A 13,489-nucleotide genomic window follows, 5' to 3' on the forward strand; every position below is an offset into this window, starting at 1 on the left:
GTCCTGTATGCCTTGTTTTTGTAAGGGCAAGGGCACAAAGGCAGTTTCTCCTAAGTAAAGGGCACCCTATGAGGAAATTGTAAATTTCTACTGAAGCATTTCAAGGGCGCCAAGGCATTGACTGGGGGGCAAGGAGGCAACGTTGCCTCCGTGAAGTATCAGGCCTGTCACAAGAAAAAAAACTTTTACAGGATCAGAATTGTTTCGCACATTGACCAGAAATACAAAAAGAAGTTAAAACCCATAGTTTAATATGTAAGCATTATAGAGAAAAAGCATTATAGAGAATTTTGTCTTTTGCCTTTAGTATCCTTGGTTAGTCAACAGAATTGAAATAATAATAATAATAATACAGACATTTATATTGCGCAGAAACCTATATAAATATACTCTACTGCGCATTACATGGAATAGAACAAAATGCAGAAAATAAATATGAAAAAAACAAATACACAAACAGATCAAGAATGAATTAAATGAGTGAAGTAAACAAATGGGTTTTTAACTTAGATTTAAATACATTAAGTGAAGAAGACTGTCTAATGCAAGGTGGGAGATTATTCCAAAGATTTGGAGCTGCGTATAGAAATGCCCGAAATTTCCTAGATGGGTGAGATAACAATGTAGGATCTTGAGAGGTTTAAATTTATCAGACTCAAAGTAAACATTTGAACATCGTTTCTCTACTTAAGAAGATAAAACACAGTTAGGTATTTGTACTCCAATTGAAAAACAAACATACAGTAGGACTGCTGGACTTGTCTAGTCGTGAGTTACTGGCCGGTGTCGCATGCAATTATGTCCTCTATTCAATACTATGCGGCGGACATTATTGCATGTGCAATAATGTCCGCCGGACGGTTTTGCATGCAGTCGTGTCCGCCCAGACGCTGCTGCATAATGCAATTGTGTCCGCCCGAACACATGTGCATATGCAATTGTGTCCGCCATGCACTGTATACTCTGTACTTACCCGAGCTCAGTGAAAACAATTCACAAGCGTAATACTTGTGTGGGGTTCGAACCCACAACCTTTGCAATACAAATCCCATCCAAGTAATATGCCTGTAATTTTTTTTCTTAATAGAGCTTGGGTAAGTACTGAGTGTACAATGTATATGGGTAAAACCAAAAATTAATATTCTCTATCCCCGATGCATATTTCCATCTCGGGCCTGGAATTTCATCTTTGAATGGGCAAGGCCATTTTCATTTTGCAAAGGGCACTTCCATTGGATCTTAAAGTCAATGGGAAACTTTTGAAGGGACACCAAGGCCAAGACCAGGGCCATGACTAATTTTGTCAATTTTTCTATTTTCTTTTCTACAGGTTCCTCCATTGCTTCCTATGAAGCTCGTACCCTTCCCGTCGCTCAGGTCACCCCCTCAAAAGCCCACCAGAGTTCCCCCCGAAGAACCGCCCATGAACGTCCCTCCTCCATCAACTACACCACGCACCCAACAAGCCATGACTTCAAGGATGCTCCCCGCGAGAAATTCGTCTCCCTGGACGCAACGTTGAATCAAACTCATTTTGACGCCGACACGGAACCACTGAAGAATAAGTGGCCGTCAGAGAATAAATGGTCGTCGGAGCCCGGCCTTGCCTATAGTAAAGATAAACTGGGTTCATCTCACATGCAGAAGACACTATCTCCAAGTAGTTACGGGACAGAACATCGGTCACCAGTGAAATCTGACATGCTACCGGGTGGCACGTACACAGGGTACCAGTCGGCAGGGAACATTCATGTCGGGATGGGACTTCATGGAAGGTCGGCAATAGATTATATGGACACGCCGGGGTTTAGTTCGGGTTATGGAGCGAGCATGAAGTCACATGATCTTACGCAGTGGCAGCAGCAACTGCAGCAGCAGCAGCAGTTGCAGCAACAGCTGGAGCAGTTGCAGCTACAGCCGTTACATGTACATGTAAGCAGGGCCCAATTTCATTAAGCTCCTTAAGCACAAAAAGAAGCTTAGCACAAGCAAAGGTCATGGGTTCAAATCCCACCCGAGTAATATGCCTGTGATTTTTTTCACAGGACTCGGGGAAAGTACATTACAATGCTTATGCACATCAGTGTAAGGGTAAACCAAAATAAAGTTACCAGCCAAGGTACTATGTCACATGTACAATTTGTGACTGGTATCCTGCTTATTTTGGCTAAGCAGACAATTGTTAAGCAATGTTTTCTGCTCAAAGGATTTGGGTACTTTTTGTAACACAAAACACAATGTCTACAGATTTACGTTTAACTGTTTGAAGATAATGATTACCTTAAAATATTACTTTGTGAGGTGCAGTAGTTTTTGAGAAATAAGTAAATCAATGTCACGAAAATATGTTTTACATACATGCTAAAATCACAGAGCAATGTTTTCAGGAAAGTGGCGTACATGTAATTGTTTTGTTTTAAATGCTTTACATTATTTTTGTGACATTATTTTACTCATTTCTCAAAAACAAGTGCATCTCAGCAAGTACTATTTTAAGGGAAGCTTTCAACCATCATTATCTTCAAACCATGTAATTTTGATGTAAATCTGTGGACATTGTGTGTTTTTTTTCTTCTTTTTTCTCTTCCTTTTTTCAAAATTGGCCGGCACATTTTGAAAGACAACCGGCAGGGCTATATTTCAGCAAAAAAAATCGTCTGAGCTAATTAAAATGCATCCTTTTTTTGTTGTAAAAATTGAAAAGAAATAAATATATAAATAAATATCAAAGGCAGCAGGTGAAGCCGCTAAACATGTTTTTTTTGTTGTGGCTCCCTCAGGGTGTACAGCCAAGCTATCCTTACTCAGCGACGTACCCTTCTATTGGAACAATATCGGGTCCTAATTTCAGCCAAGATCTCGGCAAATTGGAAGGTGTGATCAGAGCGAAGGAAGGTCTGTTGGATGAGAAAAACCTCATCATTGAAAGGTCAGTCATAATAAAATTAATAAATTGTTACGTTTTTTTGTTCTTCTTTTTCTGCGAAGAATTGATCTGCGGAGAGTACCGATCTACTAAGCCCTGGTTACCATAGAAACTGTCTATAAATGATATCCACATGGGTAGCTTGTACGATACGCCTCTCTTAATATTTATGCATGAGGTACGTCACAATGCGAACTCAAAACGAGGCGTTGGGCGCAGCCACTGCAAGTGATGGGGAACGTGCGCCCATAGCCTCATTTTGGGTAAGAATTATGACGTCATGCATAAGTATAAAGAGAGGCATATAAATGCTTCAGATGGGACATAAAGCCACATCCATGTTCAATGTAGGTCACTCCATTGTGTAATGCACGGAAGAGAGCCCAGTAAAATTTACTGACCATGTCAAAGTTGGCGACCCCCGTTTATGTCAAAAGTTGTGGGTTTGAATCTCACCAGAGTAATATATGGACGCCTGTGTATTTCTTTTTTTCACGGTACTTGGTTAAAGGCACACTGGTTTGGTCATTGTCAAAGACCAGTATTCTTACTTAGTGTATGTCAACATTAAAATGCATAAAGTAACACATCTGTGAATTTTTTTCCTCAATTGGTTTTCAAAGTTGCACGAGAATAATGAGAGAAAAAACCACCCTTGTTGCACATGTGTGCTTTCAGATGCCTAATGCTTTCAATATTATTTGAATGAGAAATTACTTCTTTCTCAAAAACTACGTTACTTACGAGGGAGCGGTTTCTCACAATGTTTTATATTATAAACAGCTCTCCATTGTTCATTACCAAGTTAGTTTTTATGCTGACAATTAGACAGTGCCTTTAATGAAATTTAGTTATATATTTATGAGACTGTTTTCTTTCTTTTTTTTCAAGGCAAAAGTTGGAGCTTGCCCACTCTAAGGAGCAGTTGAGACAAAAACAGTCTCAGGAAAGACACATGATGTACTCAAGAGCACATGAAGACAAAGGAGACTTTCTTCTAATGAAAGTGCAGGTAAGTTTTTGAGTAGCTTAGTTTTTGCTAACAAAACAGTTGGTGGCAGTGTAAGCACTTTATGTGATCTACCATACATAAACTGACAAATGTGTAGAAGTTTGAGATCGATCAGCCATCTGGGTCACGAGAAAATAATGAAAAACTGATTACACATTGTGCATGACATCGATGCAAATTTGTATTAATAAAACGCTCACTGAGTTATAACTCCAACAGGATATTAGTTTTGTTTATTTTTCATCAAATATGACATTCCAAACGGAAACATTTCAAGGGATGTTTTTACTATCATCATCATTAGACCGTGTAAGTTTTATGTTAATCTGTGATCTTAGACGATTTTGTTTTTTTACCAATTCTGTAATGTTCCTTTGAAGGCAGTGGACACTATTGGTAATTACTCAAAATAATTATTAGCATAAAACCTTTCTTGGTAACAAGTAATGGGGAGAACTTGATAGTATTATTATAAAACATTGTGAGAAACGGCTCCCTCTGAAGTGCCATAGTTTTCGAGAAAGAAGTAATTTTCCACGAATTTGATTTTGAGACCTCAGATTTAGAACTTGAGGTCTCGAAATCAACCATCTAATGCACACAACTTCGTGTGACAAGGGTGTTTTTTTCTTTCATTATTATCTCGCAAGTTCGATGACCGATTGAGCTCGTCTTTTTCACAGGTTTGTTATTTTATGCACATGTTGCGATACACCAACTGTTAAGGCTAGTCTTTGACAATTACCAATAGTGTCCACTGCCTTTAATAGAAACATTTATCTCTCTCGTTGTCAGGAATACCAGTATGAAAACGCCTCGCTCAAAGCACAGCTTGCAGAACACTCATCCATCAAATCAGCAGAATTAGAATTACTTCACAAGAAACTAGGGTGAGTCTTATTCTCCTGTTCACACTAGACAAAGACGTGTGTTTTACTTAACCTTAGTAATTATTTTAGCATGTACAACGTATTTATGGAACTCTCCTAAAAACGTTGCTCTGTGGTTTTCACTTTTTTTTTCTTCTTAAAAAAATTGACGACTATTGAAGCTGAAACTTTTATCTGTAAATTATATTTCATACATTTTACGCCTTCAATCACAGTGAGTAGGGATTCATGTCATGGACAAACACCTGTGGCGTATCATGGTCGAGCGGTTAAGAGCACCCGATTCAAGCTCTGGTGTTTTGATCAGCAGAGTGTGGTTTTGAATCCCGGTCGCGACACTTGCTACATAAAGTTGGGGAGGTAGTACTTTCTGCTCTACCAGCCAGGCTTCGGACTGATGATACCCAAGCCTACATCCGTATTGACTGTAAAAGGGGTAACCCTGTTTCAGCCCTTGGAGTAGGTGGCAACGGCCTCTGGAATAAAATAGTGGCCTTCATCATGTTCATCAGGCCTTGTGGTTCTGGCGACTTGCATAAAAAAAATGTTGTGTTAAAATATGATCTACAAAAGGTATCAAAACCCTCTAAAAGTTAGCGAGGTCTTTGTTGCATTTATCCCCATTGCATTTTTATTTTATATGTTATTGTTATTTTTTTTACAGAGAGACCGAGTATGAGCATGGACAGCTGAAGAAGGCGTTGAAGGAAGCATGCGAGTCAAAAACCAGAGAATTAAAGGAGATCGAAAAGAAGGTAAGAACTGATATGTCACTAATCCCTGCCAGCCTCCTTTAAAAAGGGATACTGTGTTAAATGTAATATAATAATAATAATAATAACAAAAATAATAATAATAATAATAATAATAGTAATAAAAATATTAATAATAAAGAGGGCTCGATTACTGTCGCGCCAGACCAGTCTCTGAGGACAAATGTAATAAAGGCAAGGATAGAGAAAGCGAACGTCTCTCCTTTGTGCAGGATGTGTAACAAGGCGGAGGAGACTGTCTTTCATATTTTCAGCGAGTGCAGTAAATGGACCAGACGGAGTACAAAGGTCGACATGACAAGTTGGCCAAGGTAATGGGGTGTCCAAGTGACTGCAAAATGGTACGACCATGCTCCGGAGAAAGTTACAGAGACCGACAAGGTCAAGATCCTCTGGGACTTTAACATTCAGACTGATCATGTTATAGAACATAGGCGTTTGGATGTTGTAATCTTAGATAAGGCAAAGAAGATGTGTCATCTTATTGACATAGCTGTGCCGGGAGATTTAAGGGTAGCTTCGAAGGAGATGGACAAGATCCAACAGTACCAAGACCTGGCCAGGGAACTTTGTAAGATTTGGCAGGTGAAAGTGAAAGTAGTTCCTGTGGTGGTTGGAGCGCTTGGCACCTTTCCGAAAGCACTAGGGAAACATCTTGACGGAATTGGGACAAATGTGAGAATAGATCTGCTGCAGAAGGCAGCGCTGTTGGGAACAGCGAGGATCCTAAGAAAGACTTGACATCTAAGGCTACGGGGCGTAGCCCGACTCGAGGAGTTACCGACACAAATGAAAATAGTGACCACAATTGTTTGTTATCTTTATTGCAGATGACGCAGAAGGACGAGAGTGGTGAAGACACCAAAGTGAAGTACACTCGCATGAAGGAGAAGTACGAGCGACTCAAGAAACGTGTGACTAGCCTTGAGAGATACATGGGAGACCTACCCACAGCGGAGCAACACCTCAAGAACACCGAAGTTATATCCTTTGAGATTTTCGTCTCAGTTGAAGTAGGGGATCAGGGTCAAATTTTGTCTGTTACGCTCCCTCTCACACTCTTCGTTCTTCAGCTTAGTCCCTTTTAACTATTCCTAGAACTTCCTCATCATATGGCGATCGTTCCTTTTCCGCTTGCGCTCCTAAACTTTGGAATGCTTAACCAAATAACATTAGATGTTGTAGTTCTCTTCCATTGTTTAAAACTTGCTGAAAACTCATTTATTAAATCCACATGCACTAATAGCTTGTTACGTCTCTTGATTTAAATTATTCATTGTATAATTGTCATTGTATTCTATATTTCTCTGTTGTTTTATATCTGATTTATTTTTTTTGTTTTCAAAATACATTTCACTTTCAGTTAGTTAGTCTCTTCTACAGTCGTCAATATTTCATAAGTTCATATTATTTCTTCAACCACATAAGCTGTTTTGACATTCTATACATCATATGAAACAGCTTTATGTACTTCATAAAATTGATATGTTTGTGACCTTCTCTTGACCTTTTGACCTTTTGACCTGTCTAAAGCGGAAGTACCTTTAAGTTGCTTTGAAAAGGCGTTATTTAATGGCTTTTAGATTGAAATGTACACCAAGTTTTGATGCTTTAATGTTACACTTTGAGGATACATTTTCGTTTTGATTTCTTTGCGTTATGAAGAGCTATTTACAACACTATTTTCTTTGATTCAAACACTAAACCAACAATAGCCAAACACCTAGTGTTTGTTTCTACAAACACTAAATTGGAGTTATTATTTTCATTACTATTATGATCTTCCTTGACTGAACTGTCTCACATTAAGAATCTGTGTGAGAAGGAGAAGCTGCTCAAGGAGAGAATCTCTCAGCTGGAGACGTCTCTCGCTGAGTCCAGGAATGCTGTCAGGAACCGTGACATCGTCGTCACTAAGCTAGAGGGTCAGGAAAGCGATCTACGAATTGAGCTAGACAGGTATCTGAGGATTATTGTTATTATTATTATTATTATTATTATTATTATTATTATTATTAAAAAGATTTATTGGCGCATTTCCAAAAAAGACCAATGCGCTTTACAATAAAAATTGAAATTAAATACAATAGAAAGCAAATTTATGCGCAAGAAACAACACATTTAAGAAGGATGAGCTGCCACTATTATTTTTATTCTTATTATTAATAATGATAGCTTGAAGAGTGAAGCAGCTCGTCTTCAGTCCGTCTTGGGAGCTCCTAAGGACGCTGATCCAACTACCTTGAAGTTGTTCAGTCGTACTGCTATGGAGGAACTGGTCCACGAGAGAGACGAGGCCAAGGCTGAAGTGGAGAAACTTAAAAAGGTAAGTCAGGATGTAGCAACCGTTTCAGACGGGCGCTCCAGAGTCGCGCCAAACCAAATTGATTAGGAGCTACTCTAGGTCCACCCGAATAAATTTTTGGTTACAGACAGGCGAACTTAACATATTACCTTCATCTTCATCCTCATTTAGTGGTCGCAACCGAGACGCCAGAGGTGTTTATCCATCGTCATGTTTGGAAGGTCCACAATGTCAGACTCCGTATCTCTACTGATCACGTCAATGTAGTTGAGTGGTCTAGGTCCTCTGTTAGGGCACGGCAGTCTCCAATATGACACGTCAGTGGAATAATTGACTAAATATTGCATTGAATATTTATGAGATTTATAATAACTTCAATGCCTTCAAAAGCCTGCGTCCTGACACCGTCTTTCACCCCCATTCTGAAACAACTTCACTGGCTCCCTATCTCTCAAGGAATCATCTTCAAGCTGATGCTCATTGTCCATAAAGCCCTTAACGGCAAGGCTCCCAACTATACCTCAGAACTCATTTTAAGTTTACACTCCGTCAAGGAATCATCAATGAACCTCTCGACACTCCTGAGGTGCAGGTTTTTTTCTTAAGCTGCGCCACGCATCTGGAACTTTCTACCACTTAATCTTAGATCTTGTCCTTGTACCACAGAGTTCAAATCTTGTTTCAAAACTTATCATACGTCACAGGTTTTCAAGGACTAATTTAGTTGTGTCTGCTTTTCTTTCATTTCGTTTGTGGTTTTACTGCACCTTGAACACCCAGATATGTGCGCATTACCAGTCTTTTATTATTATAAATATTATTATTATTATTATTATTATTATTATTATTATTATTATTATTATTATTATTATTATTATTATTATTATTATTATTATTATTATTATTATTATTATTATTATTATTATTATTATTATTATTATTATTATTATTATTATTATTATTATTATTATTATTACTATTACTATTACTGTTACTGTTACTGTTACTGCTACTGCTACTGCTACTGCTACTGCTACTGCTACTGCTACTGTTACTGTTACTGTTACTGTTACTGTTACTGTTACTGTTACTGTTACTGTTACTGTTACTGTTACTGTTACTGTTACTGTTACTGTTATTGTTATTGTTATTATTAACTTGCATATTCATTAGATGGTGGAGAGCAAGCACAGACAGTTGAAGACGCAGCAGTCACGTCATCAGAAGACTGTGAGTGAGCTTGAGGAGAGACTACAGCAAGAGGAGGATACCATTACAGCACTCAAAGAGAATGCTCAAACTAAGGATGAGGACCTCATGAAGATGAAGGATTCCATGACATCGGTGAGACAGTATTCACACTCTCTCCATAATATTAATAATAATAACAACCAGTTTTTATATAGTGCTTTTCATACCCGAAGGGCGTCTCAAAGCGCTTCAACATTATTACCCCTGCAGCCGATTTCACGAAACGCTAGGATTAATGCTATCTCGAGTTAGGACGAGTAACTCGTCCTAACTTAGGATGGGTTCAATGCATCCTTTTGTCTTTGCATACGGAATTTAACTAAGATTAATCCTAAGTTAGGAAGAGTTTGGTAAATTGGACGGCTGGTCGCTTGGCCTTAAATCATTGTTTAAACCATCTCAGTACAAGTGTACCTGTTTAGGGCTCACGCTTATAAGCTTTGCTTCTTAGTGAGCTCCCCTGCAGTATCCCAAAAGTGTATTTATATCTGCCTGGCTAAACTGTATTAGGTGGCATGGTTGGCGTGTGTGAAAGCGCTCGCCTCTCACCAAGGTGACCTCGGTTCGATTCCCGGCCGGGGCCATATGTGAGTTGAGTTGTGCGTTGGTTCTCTGCTGTGCCACAAGGGTTTTCCAGACCTTCCGGTTTTGGAACTCTTTGGATCTTGGCTGTGCTCCGTGGTCGTAAGGGGTTAATGTGGCTGGCAGCTGAAGGCGCCCTTGCAGGCCTGCTTTTCAAACACGTTGTAGCCACGTCCTTCGCAATTCAGCTCTTAGCTGCGAGTAAGGATGATTAGCCCCCCAAATTATTATTATTATTATTATTATTATTATTTGAGACATGTACATATTATTGCCTGTATTAGTTTTCTTACTGTGGACACAAATAAAATAAAACCTTGAAATCTTGAAACCCTTCTTCGTTTCATTCCACAGTTGGCCAAACAGAGTCAGGAATTATACGAGCACAATCTAGACGTCCAGGAACGCAACCAGGCCCTTGAGAAGATTGCCTCATCGGACGTCTTACAGGCGAGTCATCGCCTCATCCGTGAGGTAGAGGAATGCGTTGCGGAGCTCCATGGTCTAGTGCAGGTCTGTACGCAGACTGCAGAGGGTCAAGAACCTAATGTGTCTGTGTTATTACGCTTCAGAGGTAAGAAACCCCCCCCCCCCCCCCAAAAAAAAAAAAAATACTAAGACTTCGGCCTGAAAAATGTGTCTTTTTATGATTGCGCGTCAAGATTTCCATCGCGGGACCATCGCACGACCGACCATAATTCGGCCTTTAGAGACTATAGTGGCTGTAAGCAGCTTGTACAAAAATGCCCGGAGTAGCCGCAAACAGTCACAATATTATTTGACCAACTTTGACATTTTACGTGGCGTATGGCGATAATTATAGTGCAATGAATGACCAGCCCGTTCGAGGGCGCATAACAGTAAAAATGGCAAAAGCTTAAGAAAATTACAAATATTAAGTGAACAGTTTTTTAGAAAAGTACACTAGTAAAAAATATATGCAAATAGCTTAAAAATTTTACAGGCATAAAAAGTGCATGAACACCATAAAACAATGATGGCTGTACAAACAATGCAACTTTGGTACAAGAAAGCATTTAAAAAGTTCAAACACAAATATACACTATAACACAAAAAAACAGCAGATACAAAGCTTACTATACATTACCAAAGGCTTTCTTAAAGCCATTATACACTTTCGGTAAACAGTCCTGTCCAAGTCCCACACATCGTGTATCACAACTTATATATAAAATAACAAACCTGTGGAAATTTAGGCTCAATCGGTCATCGGAGTCAGGAGAAAAAAACGGGAAAACCTATTTCCTGTTTTCGCGCGTTTCGCCGTTTCATGAAATGTGTTTATAATAAATCCGTAATTCTCGCTATCGAGAATTGATAATTGTTTCAATGTTTTCTCAAAAAGTAAAGCATTTCATGGAACAATATTTCAAGAGAAGTCTTTCACCATTACCTTCTGTAAACCCTGTAAATTATTTGTAAATCTGTGAACTTTTTTTTTTCCCTGTACCGAAAGTGTATGGCTTTAAAAAGAAAAGTTTTGAGTTGTGATTTAAAAAGGCTTTGTGAATGCAGTTTACGAATGTTTGCTGGTAAGTGATTTTTAAACACTCTTTACTTTCTCTGTCAACCTTCTTCCCTTTAGCGCCATGTGTTAGCCATGATCCAGAAGGAGCAGAAGGGGGTGAGCTGGACACAGATTCATTACACAGTAAACTGAAACAAGTTAAAGATCTGCGGGCAGAGATTGATCGTCTACGAAGCCTGGTTTCCAATAAGTATGCAGAGGACATGGGCAATGAGTGTATTACACAATGATGGATACAATACATTCCTAGTATTGTCCCATTGCACGACGTGCAGCGCACTTATAATTATACGCACTGATCCTGTCTGCCATTTTGGAAGTCAAAACAGGTGTTCCCACTGGACTTTTTTTGGCTAAAGTGTCGCAATTTTTTTTTAGAATAACAAAATTAAATCCAATGGGGGCGCATGGTAACTGACCCCCCTGTCAACTTACCACAACTGTGATGTAAAACTAACAGGGCGAAAGAGGTTGCGGAAGACTTCCACTCAGCCACGGTTACTTAACGGGCCAAAAAAGTAAAATAGGAACCGTGACCAAGCTGTAACACAAACACGCGAATTAACTTGTTAAAATACGTCATGTACCCAGTTGGTTAAATTATACGAAATAATCGTCTTCCAAAACTTTTCATGCATGAAAAAAATATATTTCTCAACCGAGGTATTGTATATATTTATTTATAAAACAACAGAGAAATTAAAATTATAATGATAAGTGTATAATTTAGACATTAGGAGTGCCTTGTGTTTGTTATTAATACTAGACAGGTATCATGTCAGCGGTTCCCACCTTCATGCTGATTCATACAAGGTTTTTTGCAGGGTACCAGTCTTAACTAAGAGGTGCAGCATTTTTAGTGGTGCGTACAAAATTTAACTGAGAGGAAAAGCGACCTGAATGTGTTTGTGTAATATGCAATCAATATTTTAGGTAGAAATTCTTCCTAATTTTAGTCTGATTTCCGATTTTGATTGCCATGCAAAAAGTCTGAAATAGATTGATAATAGAGAGGTTTTGCAAGTGTACGGATACAGACCCTTATACATCGACACTTTCTGTGTTCACGTGATGCGTATCCGCGACTATCGTATTTTGAAGCGGATACTGTTTTGCAGACTTTTAGTTGGATTTTTTGTCCCAGATCAAAAACATTTCCCACGGAATTACTTTCACTGGTATCGTGCTTGATATAGATAGAAAATTGTTAGTGATTTGCAAGCAAAACGATGAGAAAATGCAGTGTTTTACACACGGGGTCTCTATGGGTCATGTTTGACAGAATAAAAACACTCATGATGAATGCAAGCGCACTCAAGTGAAACAAACCTATAGTTTGCGAAACAAAATCCAGCACGCGGCTGACGTGAATGGATACAGTTATCATATACGTATCTGTACTGTATCCGCATGCTTGCGAAACCTCTCGAATAGCCTGAATAGACCACTTAAGCCCATTCCATGTTAATGTAGGGCAGCTCTTGTACTTTTGATTAAACGTTCCTTTCCAAGAAACAAATATGCCAAATATTTACAATATAACATTCATGGTTTTGTTAAATTATTAAGTTATACTTCACTTTATTAAATTCCAACTTTGCACACTGTATGTGATAACTTGTGCATGTTATTTTGCTTCAAATGTGGGTCTTTGAAGATTTTGTTCATGTGACAAAATGTTATCTTGGTTGAGGTTTTGTAGATAGTTTGTGTATATTGTATTATTTATTGAGTTGAGTTTGTAGTGTAATTTTAAGAGATTATTTAAGGATGGGTTCAAAGGATAGAATGGTGCATCACTGGTTTTTCACTGGTTTTTCACCATGGTTTAAAGGGTCTAGGTACTTTTTGTACGACACCAAACACAAGGTCCACAGATTTACATTAAACTTACACGGTTTGAAGATAATGATGGTGGAAAGCTTCCCTTGGATTATTACTTGCTGAGGTGCTGTAGTTTCTGAGAAATGAGTAAAACAAGTCACAAAAATAATTTCTGTCTCAGTGAGATGAAGACTATTTTAGCATGTACAACGTAGTTACCAGACTCTCCCGAAAATATTGCTCTGTTTTCACCCTTTTTTTCTTTATTCTCAATCTCTTGACGACTAATGAAGCTGGAAAGCTTCCCTTACTTGCTGAGGTGCTGTAGTTGTTGAGAAATGAGTGTCAAAGTGAGACAGAAACTCTGCTCTGTGATT

The 13,489-nt window shown here is 38.6% G+C and overlaps 1 protein-coding gene across 3 annotated transcripts in view; it reads left to right on the forward strand.

Annotated features, from left to right (window-relative positions):
- LOC117296690 (centrosomal protein of 85 kDa-like) overlaps window positions 1-11,976 on the forward strand; it is a 37,603-nt gene extending 25,627 nt beyond the window's left edge. For all 3 annotated transcript variants that reach the window (XM_033779725.1, XM_033779726.1, XM_033779724.1), the window contains 11 exons: window positions 1,331-1,932; window positions 2,781-2,929; window positions 3,818-3,938; window positions 4,734-4,828; window positions 5,493-5,583; window positions 6,432-6,584; window positions 7,406-7,560; window positions 7,777-7,927; window positions 9,080-9,250; window positions 10,094-10,313; window positions 11,346-11,976. In XM_033779725.1, the coding sequence (XP_033635616.1) occupies window positions 1,331-1,932; window positions 2,781-2,929; window positions 3,818-3,938; window positions 4,734-4,828; window positions 5,493-5,583; window positions 6,432-6,584; window positions 7,406-7,560; window positions 7,777-7,927; window positions 9,080-9,250; window positions 10,094-10,313; window positions 11,346-11,518 (2,081 nt within the window). In that variant the 3' untranslated portion in view covers window positions 11,519-11,976. The remainder of the gene's footprint in view (window positions 1-1,330; window positions 1,933-2,780; window positions 2,930-3,817; window positions 3,939-4,733; window positions 4,829-5,492; window positions 5,584-6,431; window positions 6,585-7,405; window positions 7,561-7,776; window positions 7,928-9,079; window positions 9,251-10,093; window positions 10,314-11,345) is intronic.
- Window positions 11,977-13,489: the final 1,513 nt, after the last annotated feature.

This window comes from Asterias rubens, chromosome 11, assembly GCF_902459465.1.
Source record: "Asterias rubens chromosome 11, eAstRub1.3, whole genome shotgun sequence".
NCBI lineage: Eukaryota > Metazoa > Echinodermata > Asteroidea > Forcipulatida > Asteriidae > Asterias > Asterias rubens.